A 21538-nucleotide genomic window follows, 5' to 3' on the forward strand; every position below is an offset into this window, starting at 1 on the left:
GGTGAAATATTCTCAAACATATTCTATCAGAATATTAAGAAAATCATACAACTCAAGATAACCCAATTTTTAAGAATTGACAAGAGATTTGAACAGACACTTCAACAGAGAAGATATGTTAATTCCAATAAGCACATGAAAAGATGCTTAACATCATTAGGTATCAGAAAAATACAAATTAAAATCACAGTGAGGGCTTCCCTGGTGGCGCAGTGGTTGAGAGTCCGCCTGCCGATGCAGGGGACACGGGTTCGTGCCCCGGTATGGGAGGATCCCACATGCCGCGGAGCGGCTGGGCCCGTGAGCCATGGCCACTGAGCCTGCGCGTCCGGAGCCTGTTGCTCCGCAACGGGAGAGGCCACAACAGTGAGAGGCCCGCGTACCGCAAAAAAAAAAAAAAATCACAGTGGGATACAACTAACACCCACTAGAATTGCTAAAGTTAAAAAGCCCTTTAATACCAAATATTAGATGTGGAAGAGCTTGAATTCATACATTTTGGGGACTGCAAAATGATTCAGCCGCTTTGGAAAACTGTTCGGCAATTACCATATGACCACCAGTTCTATTTCTACTTCCTTAAGAGAAATGAAAACATATTTCCACAGAGACCTGTACACAGATTTTCTTAGCAGCTTTATTTGTAACAACAAAATCTGGAAAGAGCCAAATGTGTCAACAGGTGAGTAGGTAGATAAATTGTAGTATGTTCATACAGTGGAATATTACTCAGCAATATAGATGGGTGACCTGTTGAAATACACAAAACACATTAATGACTCAAAAATGTTGTGCTGTAAAGGAAACCAGGCACAAAATATTACATATAGTATGATTATTTATATCCAGTATTAGGAAACCTCTCATTTACAGTGATAGAAAGCTAATCTGGTTGCTGGGGGCCACAAGTAGGGATTGACTAGGAAGGGTGCATTTTTACGATTTTGTAACATCTCAATAAAGTTTATTAAAAATAAATAAAGGAATACTCCTTTTGTAGAAGGTGGAACAGTATATTCTGATTTTATACCCTTTTATTTGCAGGTCACTTTGTCAGAGACTTTTAAATCTTTATGCTTTATTGTGTGGTATAGTTTTCCTTAAAGTCTATCACTAAATGAGGTTCAGTTCTTGTCTTAATAGAACTTAAGATATAGTACAGAGTAGGGAACTAAGCTTTGGAGCCAGGCAGATACACATGTACATACAGCTAGGAGTGAGTATGAATATAGACATGTTCTTTCATCTCCCTGAGCCACATATGCATAAACTATAGGTAAGTAATAATGCCTGTCTCTTAGAGTGGTTGTAATGGTTAAATGAAAACGTATGTAAAGTACCCAGCTGAAGTACCTTGCACATGGTAGGCGTTAAAAGGATAATAAGGGAATAATAAGAATAGTGTTAACCCAACATAGTTAAGTTACCTATATTGCATTTTCAAATAGCCCTCTTGAAGTTTAGTTAGAATGCAGGAGTTTGCCACCTTTTCCCATTTAGAAATACTTTCAGAAATGTCTTTGGGTTTGAGGCAGTAGAAAAAAAAGAAATCTAGGTAAAACGTTTTCCAGCACACTCTATATGCTAGTTCTCTGCTGAACATTCTTGTGCATTTCACCTGCTTGCTTTAGAGTCATGCCATTTCTCCAGTTATGAATGCCCTCCGAACTTTCCATCTCTTCAAATCTTATCCATGCTACTTGCATAGTGATTTGTCCAAGACCGATCTCTTCTGTGGCATTCCTCAGCTCCCTCTATATTCTGATTACTTGCATATCTTTACTGGTTATTTGGCACTTGTCTGCTGACTTTATTGATAGTTTACCTTTTCAGAAATGCCTTATGTCTCTTTCTGCTCATGGCAGGGACAAGGTTTAATTAAACATTTTTATACTAGCTAACAACCAAAGTGATTAAGACTTGTATAATTTGAAGTCAGGTCTGGATTTGAATTCTGGCTTGTCGCTTACTAGTTGTGTGACTGAAGGCGAATTACTTAACATCTCCAAGCCTCAGTTTTCTCATCTGTGAAATGGAAATAACAGTGCCTACTTCATTATTTTAAAGATTAAATGAGACAGTGTGGAAAGTACCTGACACATTTTGACATTAAATTAGTTACTATTGGGCTTCCCTGGTGGCGCAGTGGTTGAGAGTCCGCCTGCCAATGCAGGGAACACGGGTTTGTGCCCCGGTCCGGGAAGATCCCACATGTCACGGAGCGGCTAGGCCCGTGAGCCATGGCCGCTGAGCCTGTGCGTCTGGAGCCTGTGCTCTGCAACGGGAGAGGCCACAACAGTGAGAGGCCTGCGTACCGAAAAAAAAAAAATTAGTTACTATCTTGGTTGATTGATTGATATTAATTTTTGACTTCAGTTTCCAGGAATATGGATCTACAGGAGCAGCCCATGCTGATAGTGAATATGAGAGAAGAATGATGTCTGTATATAATCATGTCTTGGAGGAGGTGGAATCACTCAATCGGAAATATACCCCTGTTTCTTATATGGCAAGTCACATTTGTTTTATTGAGTTTTATTATGTGGAAGTGAGTTTTTGTCTGTCTCTGGCACTTACTGTGTGTGACTTCAACACATTAACCTCTCTGTGCCTGTTTTTTGTTTGTTTGTTTGTTTTCTTTTGCGGTACGCGGGCCTCTCACTGTTGTGGCCTCTCCCGTTGCGGAGCACAGGCTCAGCGGCCATGGCCCATGGGCCCAGCCGCTCCGCAGCGTGTGAGATCCTCCCGGACCGAGGCACGAACCCGTGTCCCCTGCATCGGCAGGCGGACTCTCAACCACTGCGCCACCAGGGAAGCCCCCCTCTGTGCCTGTTTTGTAACAGGGTTAGTACAGTACCTACATCATAGTATTGTTGTGAGGATGAAATGAGATAATCCATGAAAGCACTTAGCACATCTGTAGCTGCTACATAGTCACACTAACATGTCAAATCTGCTCTACCAGAATGCAGATAAAACTTTTTTTTTCCTTTTTTAACAATTTAACTAAAGTTGCAATTGTTCTCAACCTTGGCTACACATTAGAATCACTTTGGAAGCTATTTAAAAAAAAAAACATCAATATCCAGGCCCCACCCAGGCCAGTTATCTTTGAATCTCTGCGAGGCCCAGACCTTAGGATTTTTAAAAGCTCCCAGGTGATTCTGTCATGCCACCAGGGTTGAAAACTATTGGCCAATTAAAATAGAAAGAACTGGGCTTATTTTCTGACTATCAGTAAATCAGTTCCTGCCGGGTGATGCTACTGCTGTCCTTTAATACTCATGTCCACTTAGCCTACTGAATCTGCTACCTTTGGCACTGTTGAACATCTGCTGTTTATCCCCTGACTTCCCAGTCACAGGACAGACTGACACTCTCACCCAGATTTCCTCCTCCCTGTCTGGCCATTCTCCAGTGTTGTATTGAGTTCAGGTTCCTATAACAAAATAGACATAGTGGCTTAAACAACAGACATTTCTTACAATTCTAGAGGCTGGAAAGTCCAGACTCAGGGTGCCAACCAGTTTGTTTTGTGGTGTGGGGTCTCTCGCTGGCTTGCCAGCTGCTGCTTTCTCACTGTGTCCTCCCGTGTTGGAGAGAGAGGGCTTCTCTTCTCTCCTTTCTCTTCTTATAAGGGCACTGATCCCATCACAGGGGTCCCACCCTCATGTCCTCATCTAAACTTAATAACCTCCCAAAGGCCCTCCTCCAAATATCAACACATTGGGAGTTGGGGCTTCAACATGTGAATTTAGAGACGACAGCACATTCAGTACATAGCACTGTCTTTGAACTTTACACCTTGGAGAGTTTCTCTTGCCCTGCCTACACATTGGATACTGGTATTTCCTGTAGCTCTCTTCTGCCTCCTGCTGTTCTCATTCTGAACTCACCATTTATCAGGTGTTCTAGAAGAAATTGACAGGATGTGTCATTAAAGAGTTAAATTAGATTTTAAGGTTAGATACTTTCATATGCACGCTGCTTTCCATGTAAGATTGTCAGTACATATTTGCTGAATTGAAATGACACAGGTAGCTGTTTGATACTGAGATTGGTTGCTAAGGAAGATTGTAAAGATTATCTTTGTAGGAAGTAGACATATTTATGTGAGACATTGATTAAATTATTTACATGTATTTCCTCTAAGCTCCACCCTAGGAAATTAAATAGATGCCAGATAGTACCTTGAGTTTGATAGAGTTCAATCCACTGCGTCTAATGGAAAGAATGGGATTTTTCTGCCCAGTAGGTACGCAATACAGAGAAAAGAGCCCTAGGGTCAGATTCTACCTCTGCCACTCAGCAGGCGTGATTTTAGACAAATTTCTAATACCCTTTTCTATGATATGGAAAAATATCTACCTCATAGGGTTTTTGTGAAGTTTAAATGGAATAATGCCTAATGCCTGGCACAGTGCCTGGCCTGGCATATAAGGAGTGGTTAATAAATGTTGATTCCCTTTTCCCCCTTTCCAAATTGTATTTTATAGATTTGATACTTTCCGAACCCAAAATTCAGTTTAACAAGTATTTATTGAATCCTGAGAATAGAAAAATGGCAAAGAGGCTCTTCCCTCAAGTTGTCCGTAGTCTGATAAGAAAGATTTTGTAAACAAATACAATACAATATATGTGCAATAATAGAGGTCTGCACAAAGTAGAGTTGTAGCACAAAAGAGAAAGTAATTCATATCAAAGGATAGGGAAATGGGGAGAGGGTGCACATCAGAGGGAAGAGGTATTTGCATATGAGTTTTTCAGGCAGATAAGGAGGTGTTTCAGGCAGGGAACAACATGTTCAAAAGCAGAGGCATGAGGACTTCCCTGGTGGCACAGTGGTTAAGAATCCACCTGCCAAAGCAGGGGACGTGGGTTCGAGCCCTGGTCCAGGAAGATCCCACATGCTGCAGAGCAACTAAGCCCGTGCACCACAGCTACTGGGCCTGCGCTCTAGAGCCCGCGAGCCACAACTCCTGAGCCTACGTTCCACAACTGCTGAAGCCCGCAAACCTAGAGCCCATGCTCCGCAACAAGAGAAGCCCGCGTACCGCAGCGAAGAGTAATCCCCACTCGCCGCAATTAGAGAAAGCCCGCGTGTAGCAACGAAGATCCAAAGCAGCCATGAAGATCCAACGCAGCCGTAAATAAATAAATAAATTTATTAAAAAGAAAAAAAAAAGCGGAGGCATGAAATAGCATGATGTCTTCTGGGAACAGTGGGTTATTGCTGCAGCGTAATGTGCAGGCTCGGGACTAGAGAGGTCGGTGGAGGCCAGATGGCAAAAGGCTTTTAACACAGTCTTACGGAGTTTGAACTTTATCCCATAGACAATGGGGGCACTCTTTAGGAATTTTAAATGGGTGTAGGAGAGAAGTGGTTAAGCTAAGACTGTACACTATTGTTATGTAGAAACAGAACAGGTAATGGCCTGGAAGCCATGAAATTAAAGGAAAGAAGAGTGGTTACAAGACTTCTGCAGTAATCCAAGGTAGGGGCCAAATTGATAAAGTGGGAGCAAGAATGAGAAGAACAGATACATAAGAAAGATTATTTAGGTGTAATATTTTCAAGGCTTGGTTTTGGTTTTTTGTTTGTTTTTTGTTTTCTTTAAATTAGATGTGAGAGGATGGAGACATGACCTCTGGGTTTCCAGCTTAGGTGACCAGGTGCACAAATGGTTGATCCTTGACTGAGACAGGATACAGAGGGATAGTGGAAGAAGGTGGTTTCATTTTTAAACATGTTAAACATTGGCAGTTAGATAATAGGTTTGGTGTCAGAAGGAGACAGGCTGGAACGCATGTAAAGTTGAGGTGTCGTGAGCATATAGATTCTTAAAGTCCTGGGAGTGAAGAAAACTGCCTGTGAAGAACAAACGGACTGAGAAGACAAAAGGACTAAGGAGAGCATCAACACTGAAGGAACGTACAAAGGAAGAGAATCTTAGGAAAGAAGATGGAGCAGGGAAGAATCAGAAGTGAGGGCAGGGGCCGTTAAGTGGAATTTCATGGAAGAAGAGCATTATCAGGTGCCACAGAAGTGTCAAAAAATACAAAGGCTGAAAAGTATTCGGTTTGGCAATGAAGGGAGTATTCATAATGGGATAGTCCTCTTACCGGTTTACTAATCATGAGATGTGATTTCACATCTCCAGACTGGTACTTTGATAGTAATCTGCAACTAACATACGTGTTGAAGTGTGCCCAAGGGGCTAGTGGTCTCAGAGGCAGTCCTGCTTTCCCAGTGGGGAATTGCAAAATCCGCATCTATTCTTTTAAAAGGGAAAATGGTACCTTTTTGCCCGGGAACAGCCTGAGGTCACTTGTGGTCCTCTAAATCCATTCTTTAAAGATGTTTCTCTCCTTAAATACTGTTGTGGCATCAAAGGTTCCACCACAAGTAGGATGTCCAGGCAAACGCATCTCAGATCCCTTGTGGCAAGAAGATGAATAGTGCCGTTTTAGCAGTTAAACCTGAGTAGACCCAGTGTCTCTAAATCCGTGTTGTGGTAATCTCAAGTAATAGACCTGGCATTTATATTAGGAGTCTGTCAGGCACAGAATGTTCAGTAATCTGAAACCAATGAGGAATGGATTCTTCTGGCTTTTAGCCTTAATGCCCTACTTTTTAAAAATGTTTATAGCAGAGGCACTAGGTGATACCCTGCTTGGAAGCAGGAACTTAAAAGGACAGACAGCACTGTATAGTGGAATAGTTTTCAGCCTTGTGGCATTTTGGGGGCCACTGAGAGAGGAGTAGACTGAGGAGGGGATGGTAGACCAAGCAGGAATGGTTCTGGGTCACCCAAAGTTACAGGTGTTCTGGTACTGTACTTTTTTTTTTTCTATTAAGTTTGCAAATCATTGGTGAAATAAAACAAAATCACTGAGTGACCTAGTCAGGTGACCTAGGTTCCAGTCCCAGCTTGTTCCATTAGTTGTCTGGGTGACCTGTGTCATCAGCAAAATTGAGGGTTAGACTGGGTGATCTTTAAAATAGCTTTGATGGTATCACAAGTGTATACTTATCTCCAAACTGATTAAGTAGTATGCATTAAATATGTCCAGCTTTTTGCATGTCAGTGGTACCTCAAGAAAGTAGTTGAAAATAAACAAATAAATAAATAAAATCTTTGAATTCTTAAATTCTGGTTCTATGACCCCTTTCACTAAGACCCGAAAGATTCATTAGAGTAGTTCTATTCCTCTGCAGTTAAGCTGGGATTTTCAAAACTCAGTTAAATTTGTGAAATAGATTTTAGAAAGAAGGTGTTTTATTTAAGTTTCAGCGATCTATAGAGTTGGACTATATGGTAATCTGTAATCTGAATTCCAGTAAGTTTCCACCGTTGCTCTATCTCTGGAGACTCATGGCCACATGAACAGGGAGGCTACCTGGTAGAGATGGGATGAAGAATGAGGCAGTTCCAAGCCAAAGTTCCACAGGGATTTGGACTCGAGCCTCAAATGTCAATATTTTGCTCTAATTTTTTACCATATACCTGCTCTTTTTCATATTTTGTCACGTGATAGTTACTTTATATTTTAGTATCTGAAATAACTGTATATATCTAGTAGCTCTAAGCTCTATAGAAACACAAACTTTGCACATTGCTTGGTCTTGAGGAGTGTGGGTTTTCTCTGTCATTTTTTACTGAATATATTTCAGAATAAAGTAAAAATCTGTAATTGTCCTCCTTGACATGAGTGATTTGATAAATGTATGTAGTTCCTGAGTGTTATGTCTCTTAACCTGATTGGTGTGTACTTTTGTAGTAATTTTATGAGCGTTTGTAGTTTTTACACTTCCTCCTGAAAGTAACTATTTGTTGATGAAATTTATTTTCATTTGATTTTTCTTTTTTTTCCCCAGCATACAGCATGCCTCTGCAATGCCATCATTTCTTTGCTGAAAGTTCCTCTTTCATTTCAGAGATATTTTTTCCAGAAACTGCAGTCTACCAGCATCAAGGTAATATAGGAAGAACAATCAGGTTTAATATAGTTTAATACCTTCTTCTGAAGATTGTAGGGGGCATAGCTTTGCTTCAGGATCTTACCTTTGGTTTAGACAGAACTTATACTCTTCAGTTGTAATCAACAAGTGATTTGGGAGTTAAACCCTCTCCTCTCCTTTCTTTCCTCATAGTGCCAAATGCAGTGGGACAGGCACTTGGGTACCTTGAGCTCTGTCCCTGTCTTTAAGAATGAGTTGGCTGCTGTTCATCATAGTAGCCCACAGGGATCTTGAGCTGAGTCCATGTCTGATCAAACTATTTAAACCCAACTTAGAATGAATCAGGTCCAGTAAAACATCACCAGCCCTATCTCCAAAGCACTTTTGTCTACAAATAACAAATTTTGAGAAGCTGGGCAATGAGTAGAGTCAGTATTTTAAAATATTTAAGCCACTCAAAATTCAAAAGCTATTTTGATTCAAAGAATGAAATTGTTGGGAAAGGGGGGAAATTGTCATTTGTAAGAGATTCCCTGGATTATCCCTATCAGTAAATGTCTTCAGTGCACTTTTGCATCCATTTGAATGTTTTTGATTACAAATAATAGAGCATTCCATTTGAAAATGACCTGAATAACAAGGAAAATTGATTATGTAGATAAGAAGTCCTAAGGTAAGATGTCTTCAGGGTTCAGTGGCTCAACAACATTATCAGAAAGACCCAGTTTCTTCCGTATTTTTATTTAAGCAAGATTTGAGCTTTCTTTAATTAAAGGGTATTTAGGATTCTTAATATGTTTTTAAAGAAAAACTGAGAGGTTAAAAATGTCATTTGGTTTATTTGTGGAAATTGACTTTTATACCATTCTGACTTGATAGCGTATGTAATCCTAGAATTCTAGATTCATTTACATTTGAATTTAGTTTATTTAAAATTACCTAAGACCATAGAGACAGCAGCTGGACATGAAAATTTATATAGTGCATTTCCATACTAGAGTTGGTTCATTGTCAAAGAAATGCCCCACCTCAGAAATTGGGAGAACAGTGCCCTTGCTATTCTCTAATCCTCTGTTTCCCTCAAACAGAACTGGGGCTGGGGGTTTAAAAAAACAAAACAAAACAGTGGTATTTAAAAGGAGGCATTAGGGATAAGGAACCCTTGACTTTAAAGGTACATCTGTCTGGTTGTCCCAGCACGGTCAGGTCATTGCGGGGGGTGTGTGTGTGTGTGTCTCTGTGTGTATGTATGTGTGCCTGTGTATGTACAAGTAACGTTTTAATCTATAATCAACAATTAGCACAGACATGTTTGTTGTAAGGAAACTCGCTTTTGGTTGTTAGCGTTTATTTTAATGTTGGCTTTCCAGCTTGCCCTGTCACCATCCCCCCGGAACCCTGCTGAACCCATTGCTGTCCAGAATAACCAGCAACTGGCGCTGAAGGTAGAGGGAGTGGTCCAGCACGGATCTAAACCAGGACTCTTCCGCAAAATTCAGTCTGTCTGTCTGAATGTTTCTTCCACGCTGCAGAGTAAATCTGGACAAGACTACAAGGTAATTTAGAAAAGAGGCAGAGTTGTGATGCAGGTTTTATCAACTCATTGATGGAAGTTTTCCCGTCTTTTTCATGGTTAAGCAGATTGTAGTTATACCTCCCAAGGGATCAGATGGACATAAGTTAAAAGTACGTATTAGGATGTAAGGGGGCTGATAAACAACACTTCTCTTTTCCCTGCCCGAACCAGTTGATAGACAAAGCATCCAGGCAGGCAGAGATCAAAATATGAGTGTCACTACTGTTAGAGCTGGGGAGAAACCTAGCTCAGGTGCCTGGCAGCAAGGACTGCCTAGCCTTGTGGCTCTGAATTGAGTTTTCCCACCAGCCTCTGCCAGTATACACAAGAGCCTGCCCCTATAAAACTGAGAGGAGCAGTACCCTGAAGCCCAAAGAAGAAGGGAGAGAGAAGGTGCTTAGCTCCCCAGGCCCAGTCCCCACCCCACAACTTACCAATCAGTAGGATGCACCTTCTCCCCTAGAGACCAGTACTGTTCATCTAATGAAAGGTCCCTCCACATGGAGGGAAGCATCAGGAATGGGGAATAACTTCTCCCTAACCCCCTGACCCCGAAAGAACACATCTATTTATTTTTCCTTTGTTTTAAGTAAATTTTAGCATGTTCCAAAAAAAGTATACTATATTGGGCTTTCCTGGTGGCGCAGTGGTTGAGTCCACCTGCCGATGCAGGGGACACGGGTCCGTGCCCCGGTCCGGGAGGATCCCACATGCCCCGGAGTGGCTGGGCCCGTGAGCCATGGCCACTGAGCCTGCGCGTCCAGAGCCTGTGCTCCGCAACGGGAGAGGCCACAACAGTGAGAGGCCTGCGTACCGCAAAGAAAAAGAAAAAAAAGTATACTATATTGACATACAGTGATCAGATGAAGTAAAATCTTTCGTTAAGGGTTTAACCCTAGAAATTTGCTACTTTGAGAAATCATGAGGTAGGTTAACCAAAATCACGCTTGCTTTGTTAGCCAAAGCTAAGATTCTGAATCTGTGCCTGTGAAACACCAATGTTCCAAATGTAGAGTGTTCCTTTCTTTAGACATCTCTTTCCAGTCCCTTGGTGGTTTACCCACAGTAAATGGAACAAGGGAACAAGTGCAGTTGTATGAACAGAGTTGTTTAAATGTCCAGATTGGTTATGTCTGGGTTTATTTGTAGGCACCCTTGAACTGAGGTCCAGAGCAAGGAAAGGGGTATCAGTAAAGAGAAAATGAGAGCATTTTATTCTCTTTGGTGGTTTTAGGCTAAAAGGCCAAGGGAAGGTCTGGTTTAAGCCATTACTACTTTCCTTACTTTGGTAACTTTCTCTCTCTCTCTGGGGCTCTGTACCCACTCTGAGAAGGCTCAGCCTTCATTCTCTCCCTGTCTTTTGACTTCGAGGACACAAAGCATGGCACCTTATGTAGCCACTCAGTAGATATTTGGTGAATAATGAAAAAAATCATTTACTGTATTTAGTACAACTCTCTTATGTTTCAATGATCTCTCTTGTCACAGATCATAAGGAGAACTTACATAGTCAGCTTATCCCTGTCTGCAGCTCTCTGCTCATTTTGAGTTTGAAAGAACAGTAACCATGATTCTCTTTGTTCTTGTATATAGTGATTTTTTACTGTTTTTAAAAAAACCATTCAATAAAACTGAGAGGAGCAGTACCCTGAAGCCCAAAGAAGAAGGGAGAGAGAAGGTGCTTAGCTCCCCAGGCCCAGTCCCCACCCCACAACTTACCAATCAGTAGGATGCACCTTCTCCCCTAGAGACCAGTACTGTTCATCTAATGAAAGGTCCCTCCACATGGAGGGAAGCATCAGGAATGGGGAATAACTTCTCCCTAACCCCCTGACCCCGAAAGAACACATCTATTTATTTTTCCTTTGTTTTAAGTAAATTTTAGCATGTTCCAAAAAAAGTATACTATATTGGGCTTTCCTGGTGGCGCAGTGGTTGAGTCCACCTGCCGATGCAGGGGACACGGGTCCGTGCCCCGGTCCGGGAGGATCCCACATGCCCCGGAGTGGCTGGGCCCGTGAGCCATGGCCACTGAGCCTGCGCGTCCAGAGCCTGTGCTCCGCAACGGGAGAGGCCACAACAGTGAGAGGCCTGCGTACCGCAAAGAAAAAGAAAAAAAAGTATACTATATTGACATACAGTGATCAGATGAAGTAAAATCTTTCGTTAAGGGTTTAACCCTAGAAATTTGCTACTTTGAGAAATCATGAGGTAGGTTAACCAAAATCACGCTTGCTTTGTTAGCCAAAGCTAAGATTCTGAATCTGTGCCTGTGAAACACCAATGTTCCAAATGTAGAGTGTTCCTTTCTTTAGACATCTCTTTCCAGTCCCTTGGTGGTTTACCCACAGTAAATGGAACAAGGGAACAAGTGCAGTTGTATGAACAGAGTTGTTTAAATGTCCAGATTGGTTATGTCTGGGTTTATTTGTAGGCACCCTTGAACTGAGGTCCAGAGCAAGGAAAGGGGTATCAGTAAAGAGAAAATGAGAGCATTTTATTCTCTTTGGTGGTTTTAGGCTAAAAGGCCAAGGGAAGGTCTGGTTTAAGCCATTACTACTTTCCTTACTTTGGTAACTTTCTCTCTCTCTCTGGGGCTCTGTACCCACTCTGAGAAGGCTCAGCCTTCATTCTCTCCCTGTCTTTTGACTTCGAGGACACAAAGCATGGCACCTTATGTAGCCACTCAGTAGATATTTGGTGAATAATGAAAAAAATCATTTACTGTATTTAGTACAACTCTCTTATGTTTCAATGATCTCTCTTGTCACAGATCATAAGGAGAACTTACATAGTCAGCTTATCCCTGTCTGCAGCTCTCTGCTCATTTTGAGTTTGAAAGAACAGTAACCATGATTCTCTTTGTTCTTGTATATAGTGATTTTTTACTGTTTTTAAAAAAACCATTCAAGTTGAGAAGTACTGCTGATCTTCTCATTGTTGACTTACCTCTCAAGAGGCACTGGTTAAAGTCAAGAAGCTGACGTAATAAGCCAGGTAGTACATGATTGCTTTGTAATGTTACTTGCAGTGAGTTTGCAACTTAAAATGCGTCATGCGTTCAGAGTGATCAGGTTGCCTACTAGGCCTATTTCTGGTCCTTTTAAGGAAGTTCTTGTTTGGTGTGCATATTCTTTACAGAAATAAAAATCCTACAGAAGTTGAATGTGCAAACAAAAAACAAAAAAGGACTTATAAATAATTTTAAGATCTTGAATTTGTGGTGACTTCATTTCATTAATGTTACAGATCAGTGTCTCTGGAAAACTGACCTCATGATAACTGCTTATTGAGACACGAAGCTTCAGGGCACATTTATATAATTAATTACACAACAGAAATACATACATAAACATAGAGCAATCTAATCAAATATTCATTCTGATGACCTGTATATGCATTCTTAGAATAAGTGTCTCTCTTGACATACTTCATCTTGGGTACAAGAAGAGGTACACCTGCAGGTGTTACTCTGTTCTTTGAAGGACAGAGGTATGAGTATCTAGCTAAATATATAAATGAATTCATAAATCTGTGTTTCATAATATGTTGTACTGCCCGTCTGAACAAAACACTGATTTTTAAGTAAGCAACATGCAAGTTCTAAAGTTAATTTGTTAAAGGAGGGAAGAATCACTACATTACTTAAGTAATATAAAATCAGACTAGCTAGGAGGGGAAAAACCATATATTTGCATAGCATTATGTTCTTTTTTAGTCTTTCAGATTTTAAACTCACTGAAACAGGTAGTTGCATCCAGTTTCTTTAGAATATCTCTTCACAGGTTAAAGAAAGATGGGAATTGGAGTTGGGGTTGGGTGAACAAGGAGAAGGGAGGAGAAGGGAGGAGAAATTTCTCTTTTACGCTCTTAGGGTCTCCAGCTAGGCCTAAGATTGAACTGACCTTAAGGCAGATTAACAGGAGAAAAGCATGCCAGTTTTATTAGAATTTTACATATATATGGGAGTCTTCACAGGAGGCTGAAGACCCGAAGAAGTGACCAGAACAGAAAGCTTAGGTACCTTTTAGTCACACAGATGATAAATTCCTGACAAAATGGCAAGACAGAGGGTTTGGGGCTAGGGACAGTAAGTAAAATGACTAGGAGATCTGTTGGGGCATTGGGGGAGACTAGTGGAAGATACGGGTTATTTTCTTAGGTTGGTTTGTACAGATCCATCTCAACATCGATTCCCAGTCTCTGTTGATAGTCTTCTCTTTTTTAGTGCAGGGAGGTTTACCTTTCTCATGGAAAATTTGATTTATGTTTTAGGTAAAAAGGGGCAGGTCAGAGAGCCCTTTCTGTATCTGTTGTTTTTCAAGTGCCTTTAGCTCAAAATAATCGCTATGCCACAGCAGCGTATTTGGGGTGGCATGTTCTGAACTGCTTCACAAGGCAGAAAGGCCAGCATCAGAGGGGTTGAGAAAGCTCCTTCTACTCAGGCTCCTTCTAGTGAGGAGGCAGTGTTACCTGATATTAAGAGTACAGGCTCTGGAGTTAGCCAGACTCTTGACTCCAGTCTAGAGTTTTGTCATCACTCATTAGCTGTATGACCTTGGAGAAGCTACTTAACCTCCCCACCTCAGCTTCCTCGTTCATGAAACAAGGATAATATTAGTACGTACCTCTTGGTTGTTGGCAAAGATTTAAATACCACTTAAAACAGGTCCTGGCTCACAGCATGCACTCAGTAAACGTTAGCTATTGTTATTTAACGATTTTTTTCATTCCAGATACCCATTGACAATATGACCAATGAGATGGAGCAGAGGGTTGAGCCTCATAATGATTACTTCAGTACTCAATTCCTGTTGAACTTTGCTATCCTTGGCACACACAACATTACAGTGGAATCTTCTGTGAAAGACGCCAACGGCATCGTATGGAAGACTGGTCCCAGAACCACCATATTTGTAAAATCCCTGGAAGACCCTTATTCGCAGCAGATTCGCCTGCAGCAGCAGCAAGTCCAGCAGCCATTACAACAGCAGCAGCAGCGAAATGCCTACACACGGTTTTAGCCGTGCAACAGAGGCACTACAGACTTTCCAGGAACGGAGCAAATTAGCGAAAATAGTTTGCTTTTTCATATGGATAAAGGTACAAAAGTTAGAATATGGAGTCCGTTTATTCATTGGTTTCTGTGATAGAACATTCTGAAAAAACATTTCTTTTCTTAAAAATTTACTTGGAGAAATCATTGGGTTCCTAACCAGAAAGATTTTTTTCCCCTTATTTCTTCTTAAACCAAGTCCTTCATCTCCTATTCAGCACTTTCATTGTTTTGCTATTATTACTTTTATTTCTGCTGAGCCTTCTCTTTTTCTTTCAGGAAAAGTCACATATTGGGATCATTGAATTAGTAAATTTGACTGCTTTCCTACCAAAATATATCACTTGCTGCCTGACATAGACCTCTAATTTTGAGCTGGGCCTTTGGAAGTTCTGACCAGTATGTGCCGGGTTTACCCAGGGTAGTAGAAACTGAGTACTCCCGTAGTTGGACTTGAAAGTGTCCCCTGAAACATCCAGTGTTGTGGATTATGAGAGCCTGCAGTCTAGCAGAAAGGAAACATCCTGCTGTATTATTTCAACTGTTTACCTATCTATTCTCTGCTAAAGCAATCGTAATTTATTGTTTTAGTATTTAATTGACCCAAAGAGCAGCTAACAATTACATAGAAAGATTGGAAATTAATAATTTGTTTTTTCTAATATATGTGCAATTTTATGTAATACAGACGTTTTTTATTGTTTCTAAGAATGAAAAACATCACATTTAATGTTAGGAGGGCAGATCTTTTCCTTTGATTGGTTTAGATTCTTCTTGGCAAGTTAGGTAACGCTAACCTTGATTGTCTAGAAACAGCAGAGTCTCTTTATAATACACCCTCAGGTAGTTGGGATGCTCAGGGAATAGAAGATTTCTCGTTAGCCAGAAAACCCCCTTTTTTTCTATGTCAGTACTGGTTGAAAACCATTATAAAATATAATAATAATACACTTTCTTAACACAGTATACTACATGTAATTTAACTGTTCTTTCTTGATTTGGGATTGTTCAGTGCTTCAGGATCATGATTTCTAGACATCAGGGATCACAGGATTGCAGACACTGATGATATGGGCACTTGGGCTGGAAGTAGCTCCCAAGGTGAAGCGCAGGGCACATTCCCTGGAAGTTTTCTTTTAAAATAAATCTCTCAATTGCTTTGCTCGTTTTGCCGTTTTCTCTTTAAAGTCGACATTGGCTCAAAGGAGGGATAGAGTTTAAAGGGAAAAAAATGAGTTTGGGGGGTTTTTGTGTGTGTGTAATGTGGCCTCTAGGGGTGAAAGTGACTGGCAGGCAACTCGTGTCCCTCTAAGATCTCTTGGCTTCATGAGCTATTGTCCCAGCACAGCACTTCTTCTGCCAGTGGCCAGGGCATTGTCATAAAACGTGTGTAAATCTACAGTGTCCACTGTGGTTGATGCCCAGATGTACGCAGTACATGATGTGCACAGGCATGACAACATCTGGGAACATAAGCCTTAGGAAGAATTGCTAGAGAGTAGCGGGGGACGTGTGCAGGACCTCTTGCCCTTCTACCAGGTGTGGCAAGAGCTGACCGGAAAGCCTAGGTTCCACTGTAGGCTCCAAAGAGTTAGCCCTGTGACCTGGGCAAGTGTCATCATCTCTGTAGACGGAAGTTTCTTTGTCTGTAAAATGACTGGATTAGACAGGACCTCTTGACTCCAGTCTAGAGTTTTGTTATCTGAAAGACTAGAGACAAAAAAAAAAAAGTTCTTTCTTAAATTGAAAAAATCTTTTTTCTTTTCTTTTAAAGTGGCTATTTTTTAAGAATGAAATTTTACAGTGTTAATTTTAGGTTTCTGGTGCTGTTTCAAGGCAGAATTGTCTGAAAAGAAGCAAATTTTGTAAACTACCAATTCCCCCAGTTCACTTTGAGACCTTCCCGTATTTTATGTTCTTAAAAGATAGGCTTTTGATAGCTGTAGTTATAAACTGATTGATCTGGTATATTATAGAGCCCCTGGCACAAATTGGAAAGGAATTATTAAAATAAAAACAAATCCAAACAGTTTGGAGTGATAAGTAACTCTGTGAAGCAAAAAAGGTTATTTTATTTTAGGATGTCCATTAGATCTGGAATTAGGACACTGATTTTATTTTTGGTATAATATCTACTGCATTTTTGGCATCAACTGTTAAACAGTTATTTGAGGTGGGGGGAAACTGTTTTTATAATTTCAACAGTACACTCATGAATGAAAAGGAAAAGAATACTCAAGGAAAGATGCAGAAAAGAAAGATAAACATACTGATTGTGAAGTGAACATGTTCCCTGATTTTAGAAATATGAGTAATAAGGGCACTGGCCGATTGATTTAAGAAGACAGGACTGATTTTTCCCAGTATTTAGTGACTTTGCAGTATAACCTGGTGGCTAAAAACCCAACCTTTGGAGCCACTCTGTCCAGTTCCAAACCCTAACTCTACCTAGCTTTGTGGCCTTGGATGAGCTACTTAATCTCTCTATGCCTCAGTTTCCTTATTCCCCAGATCAGGAAGCATAATAGTGCTTCATGGGTTAGGTGTGAGGATTAAGCAAGTTAATACAGAATTGATACATATAAAGCAGTTAGAATGTGCCTCGCGCATAGTAAGCAGTACACATGAGTGTTTGCTGTTATTATTACCGCTATTATTATCCTCCCTAGTATTATTTTTCACAGTGTTAGATCAATTCTTTTTTTTAATAAGTTATTTTATTTTATTTTTTTGGCTGTGTTGGGTCTTTGTTGCTGTGTGCAGGCTTTCTCTAGTTGCAGCGAGCAGGAGCTACTCTTCGTTGTGGTGTGTGGGCTTCTCATTGCAGTGGCTTCTCTTGTTGCAGAGCATGGGCCCTAGAGCATGCGGGCTTCAGTAGTGGCAGCATGTGCGCTCAGTAGTTGCAGCTCACATGCTCTAGAGCGCAGGCTCAGTAGTTGTGGCGCACAGGCTTAGTTGCTCCGCGGCATTTGGGATCTTCCCAGACCAGGGATCGAACCCATGTCCCCTGCATTGGCAGGCGGATTCTTAACCATTGCACGACCAGGGAAGTCCATAGATCAGTTCTTAATCTTAGCATTTTATTTATTCAAAATAAAAGTTACCTTTTCTCTGCTAGTCAACACACATTTAAGCTATCTTCCCTCATATTCATTTTGGGTACTTTGATTAAGAACAAAATAGCTTAATGTTGACCTAAACAAAATGGAATTTCTGTCTACTGCAGTGCTGAAATCCTATTTAATTAAAATATTTAAAGAAAAACGTACAAAGAAAATTATGAAAATACTTTCCAAAAGTACTGATTACCTTCAGTGGTAATGGCCATAGTATATTGACTATTTAGAAACTAAGGTACTATTGTAGTCCAACTTAAACTAAGAGATCTTGTGATGTGGCTTTCCAGCTCAAACCCACCAAGGTAGCAGGTAATTTGCAACTGAAGGCTGTCAGTCACTTTTCACGTTGAAATATGGTTCAGAGAAGAACAAACCAGCCAAGCAAGACCTTCAGTCTAGGGTCCCAGAACAGGCTTAGTTGCTCCGCGGCATTTGGGATCTTCCCAGACCAGGGATCGAACCCATGTCCCCTGCATTGGCAGGCGGATTCTTAACCATTGCACGACCAGGGAAGTCCATAGATCAGTTCTTAATCTTAGCATTTTATTTATTCAAAATAAAAGTTACCTTTTCTCTGCTAGTCAACACACATTTAAGCTATCTTCCCTCATATTCATTTTGGGTACTTTGATTAAGAACAAAATAGCTTAATGTTGACCTAAACAAAATGGAATTTCTGTCTACTGCAGTGCTGAAATCCTATTTAATTAAAATATTTAAAGAAAAACGTACAAAGAAAATTATGAAAATACTTTCCAAAAGTACTGATTACCTTCAGTGGTAATGGCCATAGTATATTGACTATTTAGAAACTAAGGTACTATTGTAGTCCAACTTAAACTAAGAGATCTTGTGATGTGGCTTTCCAGCTCAAACCCACCAAGGTAGCAGGTAATTTGCAACTGAAGGCTGTCAGTCACTTTTCACGTTGAAATATGGTTCAGAGAAGAACAAACCAGCCAAGCAAGACCTTCAGTCTAGGGTCCCAGAGGTGTCAGTTTAAGTTCTATTTATAAGACTCACTTGCCATGGATCCTTGGATAGGTCACTTGATCTTTTTGTGCCAATACATGCCAGCAGTATACTGAGAATAAGATGACCCTGCCATCTGGTATACAGAGTATAAGCAGAGCTGTCTGACAGAACTTTCTGAAATGATGGAAATGTTCTAAGTCTGTACTATCCAATATAGCCACTAGCCACATAGAGCTGTGTATCTAAAGTAAGCCTAGTTATCTAAAGTAAGCCTAGAGTAACTGAATCGTTTATTACTTTTAATTCAGTTAAACTTAAATAGCCTCATGTGGCTACTGCCTGTAGAACTGGACAGTGCAAGAGTAATAAGTGAAGAAATGAGATTCACTACTACCTTAGGACCTAGATAGTCCTTAAGTAGGTTTTTAGATAAGGTGTCTACATTGGAGTTATTTGATGCACCAAAGCTTTCACGTGGAAGAGTGTGGATGACGAGGAAGGCATCCGGGGTTCGTGTGTTTGCTTTGCTTCAGATAATACAGTACTGTGTTGCTCAACCACCTAGCCCTGTTCTCTCTATAATGTGCCCTTGGATTTAGGTTTTATCAGTCACCAACAGTAAAAGTATGATGGGAGTACTGAGAAGTCCAAAAGTCTGGTGAATTGCCTTAGATTTCCTGCCAACAGCACTCCAGGAGGCGGTGGTCTTCCTTTCCATTTCTTGCCCAGGAACACAAAGACCTTTCCATGGGCTGTGTATTTTATTGGCTTAACTGGCAGTAGTCCACTATCCTGTGGTGCCTCCCAGTCTACTCACTCTATGAGCGATTTGATGTTTAATTGTAACAGATTTAAACAGAGTGTAAGTCATGTTTTTTTTCTTAAATCACATACCAAGATCTGGAGTCATTGATTTTCACAGTATAATGAAGAATGCAAAATGTAAATTTACTTATTTCAAATCTACTACAGTTATAAAACATTTTTTCAGTCTATATCTTTTCCCTTATCCTCCTGCTTACTTGCTAATCTCTCCCAGAGCAGATCTGTCCTGCACAGTCCAGTTTGTTGTGCAATAATTGCGTTCTTTGCTTATCATTTAGGTCTCGTTAAAGATTGAGACTTGGTGAAATGAGTTTGGGGATTGTCTTCTTCATAGATGATGACTACGGGTCTCGCTTTTGTCTAGTGATACTTAGCTGGCAAACTGAGACTAAAAATCTTTTTATTGTTGTTTCCAGATAATTTTTTTCTTAATAAAATTATAAATGTGAGATAATACCAAATGAATCAGAACAATCAGGAAGATGAACATCTACCCAGTACCCTCAAAATTCAGATTGTAAGCAGAGAAGAAATACTCTCTACCTTTTGGTTTTCTCGGGAGATTTCGTTTGTGGATTTTGATGAAGCTTATTTGTGGCTTATTTGTATTTTAAAGAAAGAAATTTAAAATAGAAGACTGTGACAAGTAAAATAGAACTGAGTTAGACTGAGGAATTATGAGACGATACCAACGTTTGCTTTTCCTGTTTCCTAAGATCATGGAAGGTGAAAGTAGGCCGGGCTGCCTCAATTTCTACCACTCCCACCCCCAGCTCCCCCATTGGAAGCAGTGAGGCTAAAGATGCTTTCTGTTTATGTGTCATCTCACATTTAGGAGATGAGCAAAGTGATGGCAACTTGTTAACACTTGTGTCCCCCATCCTTGCTTTCCCCTCCCACCCCCACTGCCAGCAAAGGCAGCCGGTCCTGTGATTAGGAGGGTTAGTTCTGAAATCCCCCCAGCCCCTTCTTCCACTTGACAGGAGAAGTAGATGAAAAGCCTACTGTAGAAGTGCAAGTTAGAGAGAAGGGCTTTCCTGACAATGCCAGGCCCTGAACTGGGGTGAGAAATGCAAAAGGAAACTGACAGGGAGACCCCTCAAGCAACTTGCAGTCTCATTTGACAGAAAAGACCTATTTTTAGAGAATGTGGAGAGGGCTTTATAAAAGCTGTTGACAGAGCACAAAAGATGCCGTTTCTGAAATTCTAGTAGCACCCCCCTTATATGTAACAGGACAGGGTCTTAGGTAATTAGAAAACTGGCCATCATGTGGCATTTTCTCCTTTTCCAGCACTTCAAATGCAGTGTCCTTTCCTCCTCAGAGAGCCTCTTTTTGATATAAGCAGAGACAGTTGGGTAGCTACTACTTGGAAGCCAGAGAGGAACGAAAGAGCATTTGGAAAAAAGGTACACTCCTAAAGTGTGAAGTCAGTATTTAGCCTTGAGGAGATAGGAGCTTACACTCAGAATTAAATATTGTCTCCTGTTGCAGAAACTACTGCTTCTGGCCAGGCCGTTGGAGGACACGAACCCCTCAATGTCACGTTTCAAGGTATCAGGGCATTAGGGAGAAATGACTGTAATCACAGAATCACTTAAGCAAGATCATATCTGTCCTACTTAGTGGTTACAGTGTCCCCCGGGATGCTCAAGAGAGTATTAGCCCTGCCTGGAGTTGTCTCTCTCAGGGAGTAAGCACGTCTGGAATCTCCTTGAGGGCCCTTGGTGCAGGAGGGGGCCCACGCGTCTCCCCCAAGCACCGCCTCCCCCTGCCTCTCTCCCCTGCATGCTGACCAGGTTAGCTGATGGAAAGCACTTTTCCCTCATCCTAAGCACCAAGGTAACTCAGCTGACATCACAGGGCACTGTAGCTCAGTCAGCATTTGTCCATTCGTCTGAGCAGGCGTTTGTGAGCTCAGATTTCTCAGATCTGTGCAAAAGGCACAGCCAACAAGGACACAAACAATTTTGGAAACAGGTGATCTTTTATTCTTCACCAAATGTTGATTGAACACATACAGG

General features: G+C 40.9%; 1 protein-coding gene across 1 annotated transcript in view; it reads left to right on the forward strand.

Annotated features, from left to right (window-relative positions):
* INTS7 (integrator complex subunit 7) overlaps nt 1-15759 on the forward strand; it is a 96752-nt gene extending 80993 nt beyond the window's left edge. The window contains exons 17-20 of the mRNA XM_024751099.1: nt 2377-2509; nt 7880-7978; nt 9334-9519; nt 14276-15759. Coding sequence (XP_024606867.1) covers nt 2377-2509; nt 7880-7978; nt 9334-9519; nt 14276-14563 — 706 coding nt within the window. The 3' untranslated portion in view covers nt 14564-15759. The remainder of the gene's footprint in view (nt 1-2376; nt 2510-7879; nt 7979-9333; nt 9520-14275) is intronic.
* Nucleotides 15760-21538: the final 5779 nt, after the last annotated feature.

The sequence above is a fragment of the Neophocaena asiaeorientalis genome, unplaced genomic scaffold, assembly GCF_003031525.2.
Source record: "Neophocaena asiaeorientalis asiaeorientalis breed wild unplaced genomic scaffold, Neophocaena_asiaeorientalis_V1.1 scaffold67, whole genome shotgun sequence".
Lineage (NCBI taxonomy): Eukaryota > Metazoa > Chordata > Mammalia > Artiodactyla > Phocoenidae > Neophocaena > Neophocaena asiaeorientalis.